Consider the following 18,781-nt stretch of genomic DNA (forward strand, 5'->3'; position numbering starts at 1 on the left):
GAAGTAGATCACTTTGAGCTGGAGTGAAGGCCAGAACCATGCATTCAGAAGGATGGATGGCCATAGTCATACCTTCAAATGGATGACCCTACTTCCACCTAGAAGGATGTATGGCAAATCTTTCCCATAAAGGGAAGGATGACCTCATCCCTACCCCCAAAAGGAGGGATGACTGCAGTCATACTCTCCAAATGATGATTAAACTCAACCTTACCCCAAAAGGAGGGATGACCCACACAGTTATGGGTAACTTCAACCTTACCCCTAGAAGAATGGATGACCACAGCCCTACCTTCAGAAGAATGTATGCTAGGGCTGTACACCCCAGAAGCATAAATAAACACCAACATATCCCCCCAAAAAAGGTTGGAGGGCCACAGCTATTCAGCTGGAAGGGTGGAAGATCATAGACACACCTTGGAAGAAGAAATGACAAAATTCCATACCCAAAGAGGACGTGACCAGCCAATGTGCACCTTAAGATGAATGACCGATCAGTACCAGATAGTATGGTAAGTAGCACTGAAGTTCTCCAAGGTCTTTGAATCAGCAAAATTACAGACAGAAGACTCTCATCTGAATGTAGAATTGCATCTTAGACCTGTCTTGGTCCTTGCTTCAAGTTAAGTGGGATCACAGAGCGACTACCCTGGCAACCTGAGCAGATCTCATCAAAGACTTGGCTTTTGAAGATTTAAGTATGTTATGGGATGTCAATTCATACATTCATAGGTTTGGTAAACAAGCTCAAGGCTTATTGGCCATTGATGAGATTACAAGCTCAAGGTCTATTGGCCATTGATGAGATTACAAGCTCAAGGTCTATTGGCCATTGATGAGATTACAAGCTCAAGGCCTATTGGCCATTGATGAGATTACAAGCTCAAGGCCTATTGGCCATTTATGAGATTACAAGCTCAAGGCCTATTGGCCGATGATGAGATTACAAGCTCAAGGCCTATTGGCCCTTGATGGTATTACAACCTCAAGGACTATTGGCCCTTAAGGAGCTTGATATCCATGGATCCCATGATAGAATTTATAGGTGCCCATGCGGTCACCCATTTCTTAAATGAAGATACAGATTGATTGGCTGTGTTTAGCTGAAAGAGGGAGTTTAGTCCATCGATGTAGAAGTCCTTGAGACATGAAGCCATCATGTTTCACAGTACAGTTGATACTGAGTATTGAGGCCATGTCATATTGTTTTCTTGTCTATAGTGTGTTTCTACTCAAAGGCTTTCAAATAGTAAGGGTCCTTTAATGGCCTGTATAGCAACATAGGTCTCATCTAAGAAGATAGTAATATTCAAAGAAGACAGAAAGTTTGACTGTAAGATAAGCCTTGAAACCTTTCAATTCTCATTGTGAGGATTTTTTACCAAGTTTAATTGCACTAGATGGCATATGAGTAGATTACAGAAAAGGGTATAGTATTCTAAGTCTGATGACAATTATATACTATGGACAGTTTCCTCCATGCTATGGCTATCAATGCCACGGAGGGTAACCCCAGATACTTTGCAGACAGTAGCAGCTATATGGGTATCCAATCAAAGATCATCATCTACAAGAACTTCAAGGTTCTTTATTGTTTTATCAACTTTTAGTTGATGTTGTTTGTGTTTCACTGTTGCAGTCATCACATTTAGGGTTATTCCTGCCAGGGTAGCCCTCTGCTGGCCTGAATACCAGGGGCTTAGTATTTCTGCGTCAGTTGCAGTCACTTTAGGACTGACGTCGGGTCATCAGTAGTATAAAGTAAGGCAGCCGACACCATTACATCAGTCTTTCTTGCCGAGGAGCCCAAAGCAGAAGCAGTTCGCACGAGTGCCAGTTGGACGCTACCTGAGTTTCATCTTCCAAATTGAAGCTGAAGTCTTCTAAAGCTAAGTACCCCATTGGGGATCCTTTTTTCTTGCTCTAACCGATGTCAGAAAAAGTTAACAATTGTCTCACCTGTGGAAAGCAAATACCATACCGAGACTTTCATTCTTACTGTGTCACTTGCTTAGGCCCAGACCATGACGTCCCTCGCTGTTGCTTTTGTGCTTTGTTCAATGCCAGAAGTATATGTCGACAGGCCCTTATGGTAGCTAGATATTTTCACTTGCATTCCTCAAATTCCGATATGGCTTTGTAAGCCACCCAACAGCAGATCTTCCGAAAAAACGTAAGGATAAAGACAGAGACAGACCGCACAGGTCTAAACCTACCGATGATGCTTCCGTTAAGCTAAGTTCTCCGGTCCTCTGTGAGGCGCTTTCGCAGTCTCTGATGCCTGCTTCTGCGGATTTGCAGGTCGCTACCGAGACCCTTTATGAGTCTGGTATGCCGCAGAACTCTTCTTCAACTAAGGATCCTGTGGTTGTCTCTACCTTGGATGAGTCCAGAGCCACTGAGCAGGTACCGGCTTCCGAGGAAGTACTTCGCACTACCGATTCTTGACAAAAAACGACAACTTCTTTCTCATCTACCATTCTTTTGAAAACTACTGAGTTTCTAAGGCCCACGGTATTAACCACACCCAAGAAAACAACGACCCAATCTCAGACACCTGCTTCCTTGCTTCAGTCTCAAATGCTTAAAATGGTGGAAGACCTTATAATGCTGATCAGGGGAAGCCAAGCTACCCCTTCCAAAAGAAAAAAGATATCTTTCCCCAGTAATTTTATCTGAACAGGAGTCTGATGACTCTGATGAATCTGAATATGAAGACATGCAATCCCTCTCTGCTTATGAGGATTCTGACGCAGAGGAATCTATTCCTTCAGCCTCTCTACCTGAGGACTTTTCCTTTGGGGAAACCCTTCATACTTTCCAATGGGAATGTCAGGACTACCCTGAGGTTATTTCTCAAGGACTTAAAGGAATTAAAGCAACTTCTGCTAAGAATCCCACCCCCATAGATAGAGATTCCTCTGCTACTCTTGCTATCAGAGCACTAAATTGTCAGTTCCATATGCTAAAATTTCAGCAACATATCATGGAACTCCTCAAACAAAAAATGTCTCCCTTTCCTGCTTGTGCAGAAAATAAAGAGTTGCAAGAGCTAATGCATTCTGCCAGTCAAGTAACTAAGCACACCATACACTGTGGTTTTGATGCCCTAGAAGCTTCTTGCAGGGCAGCAGTTACCAGTTCTGTCCTTAGAAGGCATGCTTGGCTTAAGGAACAGCCCTTGCCAGACCATGTCAAATCTAAATTATCCGATGCACCCTTGCACAAAGACAACTTGTTTGGCACCAAGGCAGAGGAGATCTTAAAAAAAGATGGAATTAAAAGCTAAATCTATGCAGACAGTTAAGAATTTCCTACAGGTTCAGCCACCCAGGTTCAGTAGGCATTGTCCCTCCAAGCACTGGCCCTTTCCTGCCCCCTACAGGTCAGTTCAGCCCAGACCCCGAGGAAGCAGAACACCCCCCAGACAGCAGCCACAGGGAATGCAGAGATCAAAGCAATGGAGTTCCTCCAGTTCAAAACCAGGGAGTGCAAAGCCACCCCCTCATGGTAAGAACTCACAATGACTCTCCTCCTCCACCCCCTCTGCCCACCTGCACTTGTCCCTAAGAGGAAAACTCTCCTTCCATGCAAGCACCTGGGCCACCATTACCAACAACCGCTGGGTACTCAACATAGTGTCCCAGGGATACAAATTTTCTTTCCACACTCTCCCAACCCCAAAAGGATTCCCAGATCTTCCTCCAAACCAGTGGGCAGAGGCAACAAAGCAAGTCCTTTCCCTGCTCTCTATGAGGGCAATAGAGCACATTCCTGCAGAACAGATAGGCCAATGTTTCTACTTCAGACTTTTCCTGGTACCCAAAAAAGAGGGGACCTGGCACCCCATCCTCAATCTATCCATTATAAATACCTTCCTGATGATACCAAAATTCAAAATGCTCACCCTCCAGCAACTACTACCTATGCTCTCCAAGAATGCTTGGCTAGCAACCCTAGACCTAAAAGAGCCCTACCTCCACATTCCTGTCAGAGAATCATGCAGGAAATATCTATGTTTCAGGGCAGGATTTCTGCACTTTCAGTTCTCTGTGCTTCCCTTTGGCTTATCTACTGCTCCCAGAGTTTTCACAAAATGTCTGGCTCCCGACATTGCTTTTTGCAGACAAAGATATATACAAATTTACCCATACTTAGATGACTGCCTAATTCAGGCAGACAGCCAGGAAAAGCTGCTCAATCACCTGGCCTTTGTAAAGTCCCTTCTGACCTCCCTAGGGTACACTGTCAATGAAAAGAAATCCAACTAGTACCCACCCAAAGGATTATATTCCTGGGAGCAAGCCTGGACACAGCATCCCAGATGGCATTCCTTACACCAGAAAAGCAAACTTACTTGACAGCCTACTTCTCTCAACTCGCCACCAGACCCCAGTTATCTGCAAGGAAAATCCTGCAAGCTCTGGGTTCATGGCATCTTGCTTTCAACTCATTCCATATGCCAGACTGCATATGATGAAATTTCAATGGTACCTAAAAGCCTTTGGTGTCAACACTCTCAAGAACTGGAAACTCTTATACCAATGATACCTTGCCTAAGGAAAGATTTTCTTTGTTGGGCAGCAGCATGCTCCCACAACAAGGGACTACCTTTCTCACCACACCCCGCCACCCAGACCCTCACCTCAGATGCATCAGACTATGCCTGGGATGCACACCTGGATGGCAGGTGCATACAGAGCCAATGGAGCCCACAGCAAATACATCTGCACATCAATCAAAAAGATATGTTAGCTGTCCAGCATGCATTGACAGCTTTCAGGCCCCTTCTCTCCTCAGGGGCTCTCCTGATCAAAACAGACAACACCACTGTGATGTGGTATATCAACAAGCAGGGAGGGACTCCGTCCTACCCTCTCTGCAGGCTGGCCATAACCCTTTGGCACACAGCCCCAGCCATGCAACTGCACCTGTTTAGCACAATTCCTGCCAGGCTCTCTAAACTCTCTGGCAGACAACTTAAGCAGAAATCTTCTGGACCCACACGAGTGGCAGCTAGACCAAAGAACCTTCACCCTAATAACACAGAAATGGGGGAACCCTGAAGGTCGACCTCTTTGCTTCCCACTCCAACCATCAGCTCAGCAAGTTCTGCACCAGGGAGCTGCATGGCCTGGAAAGTGGATGCCCTATCCTTCCCCTGGATCAACCTCTCGTTCTATGCATTATCCCCACTACCTCTCATTATCAGGGTACTGCTCAAAATAAGGGAGGAAAAACCAAGGACAATTCTGATTGCTCCTGGCTGGCCTCACCAGCACTGGTACACACTGCTGCACAGCCTGTCCCAACTGCCACTATGGCATCTCCCTCAGACTCCAACCGTCCTGACCTAGAGGGAAGGAGAATTAATGCATTCCCAATTGCAGACCCTCAATTTGGCAGCCTGGCTTATTCCCTGACCACTGATCAATCTGCCAATCTCAGTAAACAGGTTCTAGATGTTATATGTGAGGCTAGACACCCTAGCACTAGAAAGTCTTATGATGACAAATGGAAAAGGTTCTGCACCTGGATTCAGGCTAAGAGAGCCGATATGGCACAGCCCTCCCTACCTCTCATCCTGGATTATCATCCTAACTGACCTGCTATACAGTGGTCTCTCCTTTTCCTCTGTTAAAATTCATGCCTCTGCTATCTTTGCTCATTGCAACACTGAGCACCCACTTTTCTCACACCCTCTAATCAAACAGATGTTCTTCATGTTTCACTGTTGCAGTCATCACATTTGGGTTATCTTCCTGCAGGTAGCCCTCAGTTGGTCTGAATACCAGAGTCTTGGGATTTCTGCTTCGGACGCTGTCCCTTCTTCCATGACATCAGGATGTCATGGGTATAAAACATGCAGCTGATGCCATTACATCAGTCTTTCTTGCTGTGCAGTGTCCGAAGAAGAAGCAGTTTGCAAGTGCCAGTCGGCCACCTCCTGAAATTTTCGTTTTTCTAGTTTCAGACCTGAAGTCTTCTAAAAGAAAAGTATCCCATTGGGGATCCTTTTTTCTTGCTCTAACCGATGTCAGAAAAAGTAATCATTGTCTTGCCTGTGGAAAGCAAATACCTCACAGAGATTTTCATTCTTACTGCATCATCTGTTTAGGCCCAGACCACAATGTTCCTCGCTGTCGGTTTTGTGCCTTGTTCAACGCCCAAACTATTTGTCGTCAGGCTATTTTTGTTGCTAAATTATTTTGCTCTCTTTCTCCATATTCCAAAATGGCTTCGCTCAGCCATCCGACTACCGATCTTCCGAAAAACGTAAGGATAAAGACAGAGACAGACCGCATTGGCCAGTACTCAGTGAGGTGCCTTTGCAGCCCCTGATGCACACTTGTACAGATTTGCAGGCCTCTGCTGAGACCCTATGCTGCAAGCTGCTTCTTCGACTATGGAGCCTGTGTATGTTTCTACTTTGGATGGGCCCAGAGCCGCTGTGCAGGTACTGGCTTCTGAGGGTGTATTCCAACCTTCTAATGTTCATATTAAACCGACATCTTCATTTTTGACTAAAACTACCAGGTTTCTCAGGCTCAGAGTTCACACTTCGCCTAGAAAACCGACAACCATAGCGCACACTGAAGCTCTCATGCCACGGAAACAAATGCTTAGAATGGCTGAAGTCCTTATAACTTTAATTAGGGGAAGCCAGCCTTCCCCCTCTGTAAGACAAAGGATTGATTTTCCTTCTGATTCTACAGACCGGGAGCCTGACGACTCTGATCCCTCTGATTACCAGGACATTCCCTTATCTACCTATGAGGATTCAGATGCAGAGGATTCCATCCCCACTGCCTCCCCTCCAGAGGATTTTTCTTTTGGTGAAACTTTGCATACCTTAAGAGCATTTCTGCTGGGAATGCCAGGACTACCCAAAGTCCAAAAAGAGACTCAGCAAATTTTTAGACTTGCCTCAGCACAGGCCTCTATCTATACCCCCCTGTTCTGGAGATTGTAGATGATGTCTTCCTGGAATCCAGCCTTACCCCTGATACCTTGCCTCCAGTGGCCAGGAAACTTGACAGGTACTACAGAGTACCTGATTCCCACAAGTTTCTCTTTAAGAATCCTACTGCGGATCCAGAGACCATTTCACAGAGACCCAAAGGCATTAAGGCTACAACAGCCAAAAGCCCTACCCCTTTAGACAGATGGGGTAAGAAGTTATACATCTCTGCTACTCTTGCCATCAAGGCTTTAAATTGCCAGTTTCATATATTAAAGTACCAGCAATATATCATGGAGATACTTAAGTAGGAAATGACGTTGAGTCCTGATTGTGCCGAACATAAAGATTTACAAATGTTAACGCATTCTGCTAACCAAGTTGGAAATCATACTTTGCATTGTGGTTTTGATACCTTAGAAGCATCTTGCAGGGCTGCTGTCACTGGGTCTGTTCTTAGAAGGCATGCTTGGCTTAAGGAACATATCTTGTCAGACTATGTCTAAGCAAAATTACTAGATGCACCACTAAATCAAGAATGCCTCTTTGGCAATAAAGCAGAAGAAGTCCTCAAAAAGATGGAGGAAAAAGCTAAATCTATGCAAACTGTTAAGTATTTCCTACAGGCACAGCCACCTAGATTCAGTAGGCATTGGCCTTCTAAAAACTGGTCCTTTCCAGTCCCTAACAGACCTCTCAGTCCTTACCCAAGGGCAGCATACCGACACGAATACAGTCTCAGGGTATGCGCAGATCTAAGCAATGGAGTGCTCCCACCGCTAAAGCAGGGATTAGTAAGCCAACATCCTTTGGTAAAATCTCACAATGACTTATCCTTAACCCTTCCAAGCCTTGCCCCAGTACTTGCACCCTTAGGAGGAAAACTTGCCCTACATGCAGAAAAAGTGAGTACATCATCCAGGACAGATGGGTCTTGAAGTTTGTATCCCAGGGATGCAGATTCTACTTCCACTCACTGCCAACCCCAAGTGGATGGCCAGACCTCCCCCCCAAATCAGTGGGCAGAGGCCCAAAAACAAGTACCTTCTCCTCAGTATCAAGGCTATTCAATCTGTCCCAGCAGAGCATAGGGGACAAGGTTTTTACTCCAGACTGTTTCTGGTACCCAGGAAAGAAAACTCTTGGCACCCTATCCTGGATCTGTCTATTCTCAACACCTTCCTGGTGGTTCCAAGGTTTAAGATGCCTACCCTCCATCTGCTGCTTCCTGTGCTAGCCAAGGACTCCTGGCTGGTCACCCTAGACTTAAAAGAAGCTTATTTGCACATCCCCATAAGGGAATCTTGCAGGAAATACCTAAGTTTCAAAGCAGGGTCTATGCATTCTCTGCACTTCCTTTGGCTTATCTTCTGCACCCAGGGTATTCACAAAATGCCTAGCTTCCAGCCATTGCATATTGCAGGCAGAGAAAAATTCAAATTTACACATACTTGCACGATTGCCTGATTCAGGCAGGCAGTCAGGAATTGTTACTCCAGCACCTGACATTTGTAAAGAGACTTCTAACTTCACTGGGGTACACTATCAACAAAAAGAAATTACATCAGGTACCCAGCCAACAGATTGTATTCTTGGGAGCAAGCTTGAATACACCTTCCCAGATGGCATTCCTCACTGCAGAAAAACAAATGTATTTGACAAACTACTTCAATCTACTGGCCACTAAAACCCAGCTATCTGCAAGAAAAATACTGCAAGCCCTAGGGTTCATAGCCTCTTGCATTCTACTAATTCCATATGCAAGACCGTATATGAGGAAACTTCAGTGGTACTTAAAAAGTCTCTGGTGTCAACTTTCTCAGGACCTGGAAACAGTGATTCTTATCATTCCTTGCCTAAGGGCAGAGTTTCTTTGGTGGGCAGAGGCCTGCTACCACAACAAAGGACTCCCTTTCACTCTACCTCCTGCCACCCAAACCCTAACAACAGATGCATCAGGCTATGCATGGGGGGGCTCACATGGCAAGACAAGGTATTCAAGGCAAATGGAGCCCAAAGCAAATGCACCTGCATATCAATCAAAAAGAAATGTTAGCTGTACAGAATGCTCTGACAGCCTTCAAACGTCTTATTCTTCCAGGGCAACTATTGATAAAGACAGACAACACCACAGTTATGTGGTACATAAACAAGCAGGGGGGAAACCTTTCCTGCCCACTCTGCAGGTTAGCCATGGCTCTGTGGGACACAGCCTTGAGCAACCAAGTGCACCTGCAAGCTCAATGCCTGCCAGGTAAACTAAATTCACTGGCAGATGACTTAAGCAAAAATCTAATGGACCCGCACAAATGGAACCTGGAATCCAAATCATTCAAGCTGCTGATCCACAGGTGGGGGGGCACCAGAGGTGGACCTCTTTGCTTCCCTCAGAACTTTCAATTGAGCAAATATTGCAGCAGAACTACCCACAGCCAAGCATGGAAAGTTGATGCTCTATCCTTTATATGGGAAAACCTCTCAATCTATGTCTTTCCCCCTCTGCCCCTCCTCTCAAAGGTTCTACTAAAGATCAAACAGGACCATGGTACCTGCATCAGACCCCCTCCCTGCTGTCCCAGCAGGAGGGCCAGATTTTGCATCCTCAGTTACAAACACTGAACCTAGCAGCCTGGTTCATCCCCTCAACCCTCAGTAAACAGGTGCTAGATGTCATCCTGGAGGCAAAAAGGCCTATTACTAGAAAATCCTATTCAGAAAAGTGGAAACATACTGTTCTTGGAGCCAGTCTCAAGGAATGGACACAAATGTGCCCAGATTACCTCATATACTATTTTACTTAACAGAAGTGTTCCACAAACGCCTATCCTTCTCTTCAGTTAAGATTCATACCTCTGCCATCTCAGCTCATTACAATACTGAGCCACCCCTCTTCTCTCATTCTCAGATCAAACAGTTCTTGAGAGGAGCCAAAAATTTAAGACCCCCCCCCAGGAGAGTTCCCACTCCAGCCTGGGACCTTAACTTTGTATTGGAAAAACTCACGCTTCCACCCTTTGAACCTGCTGCTTCAGCAGAGTTAAAATTCCTCTCCTGGAAAACAGCTTTACCTCTAGCCATCACTTCAGCAAGAAGAGTGTCTGAATTGCAGGCACTTATGGCCATGAAACCCTTCATTTTCTTCCATGTGGATAGGGTTCCCTTAGGAATAACCCATCATTTATGCCAAAGGTGGTATCTAGTGTGACTTTAAACCAATCCATTCATTTGCCAACCATTTTCCCTAACCCTCAGAATACAGGGGAAAGGATCCTGCACTCCTTGGATGTGCACAGGCAGCTTAGGTTCTATCTGGGCAGTGTTAAACCTTTCTGAAAATCTAATCAGCTGCTAGTCAGTTTTGCTACAGGGGCAGAGGGCAAACCATTTCTACATGGATAGCACACTGCATCCATTTCTGCTGCAAACATCATGGGAAACCTGCCCCACAGGGGATCAGAACACATCCCCCTAGGGCTATGTCAACCTCTACAGCATTTCTCAGGGGAGTCCCTGCCAGGGACATACTGGAAGCTGCAACCTGGAGCTCTGTACACACCTTCACCAAGCATCACCACTTACCTATCCTTTCTAAATCCAGAGCTGGATTTTGCTACAGCAGTCTTACAGGGCCTGCTTGCCAGCCCTAATGCTTCCTGACTGCCTCCACCCATCCTCAGCTTTGGGAATCAACCCAAATGTGATGACTGCAACAGTGAAACACGTAGAACATAGTACAGTTGTGTGCACTTACCATAAATGTAGATGTTCAAGTGTATTCACTGTTGCAGTCCTGGTTACCCTCCCTCCTGCCCCCTGACTTCTCTTAACTTCTACCTATCCTTTTTGTTTGGCATACGTTATATCATTGGTATTTGCTTTTTGCTGGGGGTGTTCCACACCATGTAATTGCTTCCTATTTAGGGGGCTTCTGACATCTTGGGCAAGAAAAACTGATGTAATGGCATTGGCTGCATGTTTTATACCCATGATGTCCTGATGCCATGGAAGAAGCGACAGCATCAGATGCAGAAATCCCAAGGCTCTGGTATTCAGGCCGACTCAGGGCTACCTGCAGGCAGGTAACCCAAATGTGATGACTGCAACAGTGAATACACTCGGAACATCTACATTTATGGTAAGTGTACACAACTGTACTTTCTTAAGAGGGGTTAGCAACTTGAGGCCACCCAGAAGAGCACCTTCCCCAGCTTGGGACCTAAACTTTGTGTTGGAAAAGCTCACCCTGCCCCCCCCCCTTTGAACCAGCATCTTCAGCAGATTTAAAGTTTCTCTCCTGGAAGACAGCCTTGTTTCTAGCCATCACTTCAGCCAGAAGAGTGTCTGAGCTACAAGCACTCATGGCTGTAGAGCCCTTCATCATCTTCCATGCTGACAGGGTGTCCCTCAGGACTAACCCATCCTTCATGCCCAAAGTGGTGTCCAGTGTGGCTCTCAACCACTCCATTCATTTGCCCCCCCCCCCTTTTCCCTAACCCACAAAACAAGGTGAAAGGATCATGCACTCTCTAGATGTGCACAGACAGATCACATTCTATCTAGACATGACTAAACCATTCAGAAAGACTGATCAATTGCTAGTCAGCTTTGCTGCAGGGGCAAAGGGCAAAGCCATATCCAAACAAACCATTTCCAAATGGATATCACACTGCATCCATTTCTGTTACAAGCAACAAGGGAAAACCTCCCCCTAAGGGGGTCAGTGCTCACTCTACCAGAGCAGCCTCCACCTCTGCAACTTTCCTCAGAGGAGTCCCCACCAGGGACATCCTGGAGGCTGCCACATGGGCATCTGTTCACACCTTCACCAAGCATTACCACCTGCCTATCTTCTCCAAATCCAGGGCAGCCTTTGCCACTGCAGTCTTGCAGGGCATCCTAGCCAGCCCCTAGTCTCCTTGACTGCCTCCACCCTTTTCCTCAGCTTTGGGAATCAACCCAAATGTGATGACTGTAACAGTGAAATATGAAGAACATAGTACAGTTGTGTACACTCACCATAAATGTAGATGTTCGAGTGTATTCACTGTTGCAGTCCTGGTTACCCTCCCTCCTGCCCCCTCTTCTTCTCTCTCTTTCCTTACAAGGAACTTTTTGGTATGTACTTTCTACTGGTGGGGTTCTTCTACCATATCCTGGCTCCCACTTGGGGGCTCCTGACAGTTAGGGCAATAAAAAATGATGTGATGGTGCCGGCTGCCTTACTTTATACTACTGATGACCTGACATCAGTCCTGAAGCAACAGCATCCAACACAGAAATACTAAGCCTCTGGTAGGGCTGGCTGAGAGCTACCCTGGCAGAGATAACCCTAAATGTGATAATTGTAACAGTGAATACACTTGAACATCTACATTTATGGTAAGTGTACACAACTGTACTTTTTACACCATTAATAGTATAAAAAGTTGGTGGCAGTGCCATAGCTATGCATTCTGGTACCTCCTCAAAAAATAAAGGTCCACTTCAACTAGAGAACCAAAAACATAAAAAAAGTTCCTTTTTCCTCTTTGAAAACTGTAGCAAACTGCTTCAGCTTGACTGTAAATGCAGTGTCAGCTCCCACTTCTGAATGCAATTATTGCCCAACTACATGATTATGACCCCTCCCAGTAACTTTGCCCCATGTTAGCTCTGTCTCTATTTGGTGGAGGGAGTTGCCAAATGTCAGAACGTTGTATTTTTTAAGGTTCAAGACAGCCTAATTTCTATTGATCCATCTATGTGCAACATTAAGTGCTGTTTGATAGGAAGTGATATCAGTAGGGTTAAGGACAATGTTCCCAAGTCTGCAGTCGTCTGCATATTTGGTGGCATAGAATAAACTGTATAACAAAAAATGTTATTGAAAGTAATGCCAAAAATATGGTGTGTTATGAACTCTGAAGTAAAGAAATACTAAGTATATAAATGTTTATATTGTTTTACAGTATGATACATCCATTCATAATCGTATTAAGTACTAGTAAGGTATGTGTGAACATTAGTAAATTGGTAGAGGAATGTGAAAAAATAATCCAACTATTGTGTGTAAATGGCCTGTCCAAGTTTGATTGGATGGGCAGAAGCGTAAAGTGCCTCATGCTAGGACACATAAATCTGAAAACATATCTCGTTCTGTCTGTGTGGTCATACTGTGGTCATTCTGTCTGTGTGGTCATACTGTGGACAACCTATTAGTCATTGATTGCTTCTTACCACTCTCTTTGGGTCCTGATATCACTTTTCATAGTTGGGAATCTGTAACCATGTGGTATAATACTTCACATCACTGTATCAGGAATTCTTGACATTGTGACCATAGTTCAATTTCACCTACTCATTTAAAGATGAAAGTTGTTTCCCATGTCCTCTGAGAAAGTTAGAGCTTTGCAAATATAGAATGGTCTCACTCACTCCTAACTTTTTTTCACAGGTGTGGTTTCAGAACAGACGGGCAAAGTTTCGAAGAAATGAGAGGGCCTTGTTGGCTACCAAAAATGCTTCTCTTTTGAAATCTTACACAGGGGACTTGACAGCTGTGGAACAGCCTATTGTACCTCGGCCAGCTCCTAGACCCAATGACTACCTATCCTGGGGGACAGCCTCAACTTACAGGTAACAACATGCATGCCATGTATAATCGCACACCTGTGCCACTGTAACAGCTTTTACGGCATTATAATTCTAGATGAAAGGAAATCGTATAACAGCAACTTTTAATGATACAATCTCAACTGTAAACTTGTAAAAAATATTTCAATAAATTATATTTCAGAACAATCACATGCTGTAGCCAGTATAACTACCACCTCAGATGTCCTCTGAAAAAAGACTGCACGTTTAATGGGGCCCATGAAGTTACCAGTTTTAAATAAATACATAAGTAAGTAAATAATGAAAAACTAACTGCTGTCAGGAAAGGAACGTAAGGGTTGTAATCATGGGGATACTGTTTTATTTCTGGGACATTTTCTTGTAGCACCTAATTAGAACAGGAGGAGCTATTATCTAAGAATGCATAATGAGTTCCTAGTTTGTCTAGCAATCCCTGCTGTGAACTCAAAGAGTGTAGCTGTTACAACACTGGGCTGTCATTCATGGATTGTTGACTGTCATGTGACTGGCCATCACTACAGGGTGCAGACTGCTTGATGGGTGGTCATCCTTGGTCATTCACACTGCTTGCAAATCAAAAAATAGGTCAGTATTACAGACAGAATGGTAACATGTATGAGACCTGTAACAGGCCAGTATACAGAGCTTAAAGGTGGTCAGTTATGTGTTTAACATTGACGTAGCCGACTTTAGGCATAGGCCAACTAAGCAGCTACCTAGGGCACCATTCTAGCAGGGGCACTTTTCCAGTATTTATTTGTTTATTTTTATGTAGTAAAGAAATGGTTTCTTTAAAATGTGTTGAATTAACACAGGAAAAATTGAAGAGTAAAACAAAGTGTGAGAAAATGGAAGAAAAAGTCATCTGGATAGTGTAGGTAGACCAGGAGGAGAGCATCAGGTGGTGTGAGGGGGCGCTATTCTTTTGCCTAGGGCACCAGCTGACCAAAAGTTAGCCCCGAACCTTGGTATGTATCTTCTTCTTTCAGCTACTCCCGTTAGGGGTCACCACAACAGATCAACTGTTTCCATTTCTTCTTGTCCTCTGCATCTTGCTGTGTCACACCAACCACTTGCATGTCCTCTCTCATCACATCCATAAACCTTATCTTAGGCCTTCCTCTTTTCCTATTACCTGGCAGCTTCATCCTTAGCATCTTTTTCCCAATATACTCTGCATCCCTCCTCAGCACATGTCCAAACCAACGTAATCTTGCCTCTCTGGCTTTTTCTCCAAACCTTCTAACCTGGGCTGACCCTCTAATATACTTATTCCTAATCCTGTCAATCCTTGTCACACCCAGTGCAAATCTTAACATCTTCAACTGTGCCACGTCAAGCTCTGACTCCTGCCTTTTTGTCAATGCCACTGTCTCCAACCCATATAACATAGCTGGTCTCACTACCCTCTTGTAGACCTTCCCTTTCATTCTTACTGGTACTTGTCTGTCACAAATCACTCCTGACATTCTTCTCCACCCACTCCATCCTGCCTGTACTCTCTACTTCACCTCTCTTCCACACTCAACATTACTCTGAACTGTTGATCCCAAGTACTTAAACTCATTCACCTTTGCCACCTCTACTCCTTGCATCCTCACCATTTCTCTATCCTCCCTCTCATTCACACACATATATTCTGTCTTAGTCCTGCTGACCTTCATTCCTCTTCTCTCTAGAGCATATCTCCACCTCTCCAGGTTCTCCTCCACCTGTTCCCTACTCTCACTACAGATCACAATGTCATCTGCAAACATCATAGTCCACGGGGACTCCTGTCTGATCTCGTCTGTCAACCTGTCCATCACCATTGCAAATAAGAAAGGGCTCATAGCTGATCTTTGATGTAATCCCACCTCCACCTTAAACGCATCCGTCACTCCCACTGCAGACCTCACCGCTGTCACACTACCCTTGTACATATCCTGTACCACTCTTACATACTTCTCTGACACTCCCAACTTCCTCATACAATACCACAACTCCTCTCTACGCACCCTGTCATGTGCTTTCTCTAAATCCACAAAGACACAATGCAACTCCTTCTGACCTTCTCTGTACTTCTCCATCAACACTCTCAGAGCAAACATCACATCTGTAGTGCTCTTTTTTGGCATGAAACCATACTGTTGATCACTAATCATCACTTCCCTTCTTAACCTAGTTTCCACTACTCTTTCCCATAACTTCATGCTGTGACTAATCAGTTTAATCCCTCTGTAGTTACTACAGCTCTGCACATCACCCTTATTCTTAAAAATCGGTATCAAAACACTTTTTCTCCATTCCTCAGGCATCCTCTCACTTTCTAAGATTTCATTAAACAATCTAGTTAAAAACTCCACTGCCATTTCACCTAAACACCTCCATGCTTCCACAGGTATGTCACCTGGACCAACAGCCTTTCCATTCTTCATCCTCTTCATAGCTATCCTTACTTCCTCCTTGCTAATTCACTGCACTTCATGATTCACTATCCGCACATCATCCAACCTTCTCTCCCTCTCATTCTCTTCATTCATAAGCCCCTCAAAGTACTCTTTCCATCTGCTCAACACACTCTCCTCGCTTGTGAGTATGTTTCCCTCATTATCCTTTATCACCCTTACTTGCTGCACATCTTTACTAGCTCGGTCTCTCTGTCTCGCCAATTGGTACAGGTCCTTTTCTCCCTCCTTAGTGTCCAACCTTTTATACAACTCTTCATATGCCTTATCCTTAGCCTTTGCCACCTCTCTCTTTTCCATGCACCTCATCTCCTTATACTCTTGTCTACTTTCTTCATCTCTTTGACAATCCCACTTCTTCTTCGCCAACTTCTTTCTCTGTATACTCTCCTGTACTTCTTCATTCCACCACCAGGTCTCCTTGTCCTCCTTCCTCTTTCCAGATGTCACACCAAGCACCCTTCTAGCCATCTCTTTTACTAGCTCTGCTGTAGTTACCCAGCTATTTGGTAACTCTTCACTGCCACCCAGTGCCTGTCTTAACTCTTCCCTGAACATCACCTCACAATTACCCTTTTTCAATTTCCACCATTTGATCCTTGGTGCTGCCCTCACACTCATCCTCCTCTTCTTGATCACCAATGTCATCCTACAAACCACCATCCTATGCTGCCTAACTACACTTTCCCCTGCCACCACTTTACAATCTCCAACCTCCTTCAGATTGGCCCTTCTACATAAGATATAATCCACCTGTGTGCATCTTACTCCACTCTTGTATGTCACTCTATGCTCCTCCCTCTTGTTAAAATACGTATTCATCACAGCCATGTCCATCCTTTTCACAAAGTCCACTACCATCTGACCTTCTGCATTCCTTTGCTTAACACCATAACTACCCATCACTTCCTCATCCCCTCTGTTCCCTTCACCAACATGCCTATTGAAATCTGCTCCAATCACCAGTCTCTCACCCTTGGGTACAGTCACCACTTCATCCAACTCACTCCAAAATTTTTCTTTCTCATCCATCGCACACCCAACTTGTGGAGCATATGCACTAACAACATTCATCATTACACCATCAATTTCCAGCTTCATAAACATCACTCTATCCGACACTCTTTTCACCTCCAAAACACTCTTAGCATACTGTTCCTTCAGGATAATGCCTATGCCATTTCTCCTCCCATCCACACCATGATAAAACAATTTGAAACCGCCTCTGATACACCTATGTATAAAGCTTGAAAATAGTCATTATCCGTAGCATCCAACCATTTTCTACAGCCACTTTCATCCAGTGCATACTTATGTGGTCTGGAACCCATCTTGACAATGGCTGATAGGCAGGCAGGAAGTGACCCCAGATAAGGTACCTGCCCATTTCTTGACACGCTCAGACATCCAAACTGACAGACACAGTTTAGATCACCAGCCCAGCTAACATGTCTTTGACATGTAGCTGGAGGCTAGAAACTCCACCAAGAACACATGGAAACACATGGAGAACAAGCAAACATTACATTTCAGTGTTCCCTAACAGAGGATCAGACACTATGAGGGTAACAATGCTGATATCATGTCTCTGTTTCAAGGAATATCTGTAGTCAGAAGGAAGTAATAAAATATAAGAAAGAAGAAAATAGAATATTTTGTTACATAGAAGCCATTACAGGTAACATGTAACTCATCACTGCAAATTTAAATGTTTGGCATTCAAAAATAGCTGTTTGGCTCTCTGTTAGCTCTATGCAAAATATGTGGCATGCATAGGTAATAATAATTCTTACAAACAGTGACTGAATCAGAAAAATACACGCAGAAATTCTGAATGTACGCTGTTCTACAAACAGCATTTCTGCTTTAACTGGTAGCAAAAAATGTTAATTTTGTCTCCATAAAATTAAGACTGATCCACATACTATAACAGCCCAGTTAAACACCATTTCTGTGATTAACACTTATTCCTCAGACTCCAAATACATCAGAAAAATTAATCAGTATTTGCACTTCTGACTTGTGCTTCCTTAACTGGCAGTGAAAACATTTCCCTGTCATTTGGTTTGTCATTAAATGAAGTTTTGCCCTTCAGGTATATGCTGCACAACAGCCTTGAACATGCACCTACATCTGTATCATATAGTCCCCTCGGATTTGTTACATTATGAAATATATGTTGGCACAATTAACTCCACTGTAAACAGTGAAGGTTGGTTTAAAATCAATAACACACAGTTATATAGAGAAAATTGAATGCTGACAAGGAATTATGTAATTAAACATGTCACAGTTTGTTACAATTAGGTGAGCCTTGCACGTCAGCAAATACAGAGATGAAGGCAGTGTGTATGGTAAATGTGCCACTCACCTGCTTATAAGCATATTATACCATATGCTGTTGTATTACTATTATTATTAGTACATTTTTCTAATAATGTTTTATATACTCAGCATCAGAAACAAATAGTTTGACTATGCCAACACATTCTGTATGACGTCAGCAGAAGAATGGGTGTTCTGGCTAATGCTGCTGCTGATATAGTTATATTTATCAGGCAGCCTAAGAGAACTGGCAGGGAGTCCCCAAGTTTAATGACAGGTTCACTCACCCCACAGCATGTTAGCAATGTTACAGAAAGTGATGCTGCAACTTAAAGTCAAGCACAACTTGACATGTCAGTCACAGCTGTACCAGGGGAAAACTCCTGACCTCTACACCAGTATCTCCTAACCCAGAGGAACACTTTGAAGATGA

At 44.2% G+C, this 18,781-nt stretch overlaps 1 protein-coding gene across 2 annotated transcripts in view; it reads left to right on the forward strand.

The window, feature by feature from the left end:
* Positions 1-18,781, forward strand: part of PRRX1 (paired related homeobox 1) — a 517,861-nt gene that overhangs the window by 466,855 nt on the left and 32,225 nt on the right. Inside the window, exons 3-4 of one of the 2 annotated variants that reach the window (XM_044085274.1) lie at positions 13,395-13,576; positions 13,737-13,844. In XM_044085274.1, the coding sequence (XP_043941209.1) occupies positions 13,395-13,576; positions 13,737-13,836 (282 nt within the window). In that variant the 3' untranslated portion in view covers positions 13,837-13,844. The remainder of the gene's footprint in view (positions 1-13,394; positions 13,577-13,736; positions 13,845-18,781) is intronic. The other variant, XM_044085273.1, reaches the window with a different exon arrangement.

Source organism: Protopterus annectens, chromosome 10.part0, assembly GCF_019279795.1.
Source record: "Protopterus annectens isolate FY-2018-M chromosome 10.part0, PAN1.0, whole genome shotgun sequence".
NCBI lineage: Eukaryota > Metazoa > Chordata > Ceratodontiformes > Protopteridae > Protopterus > Protopterus annectens.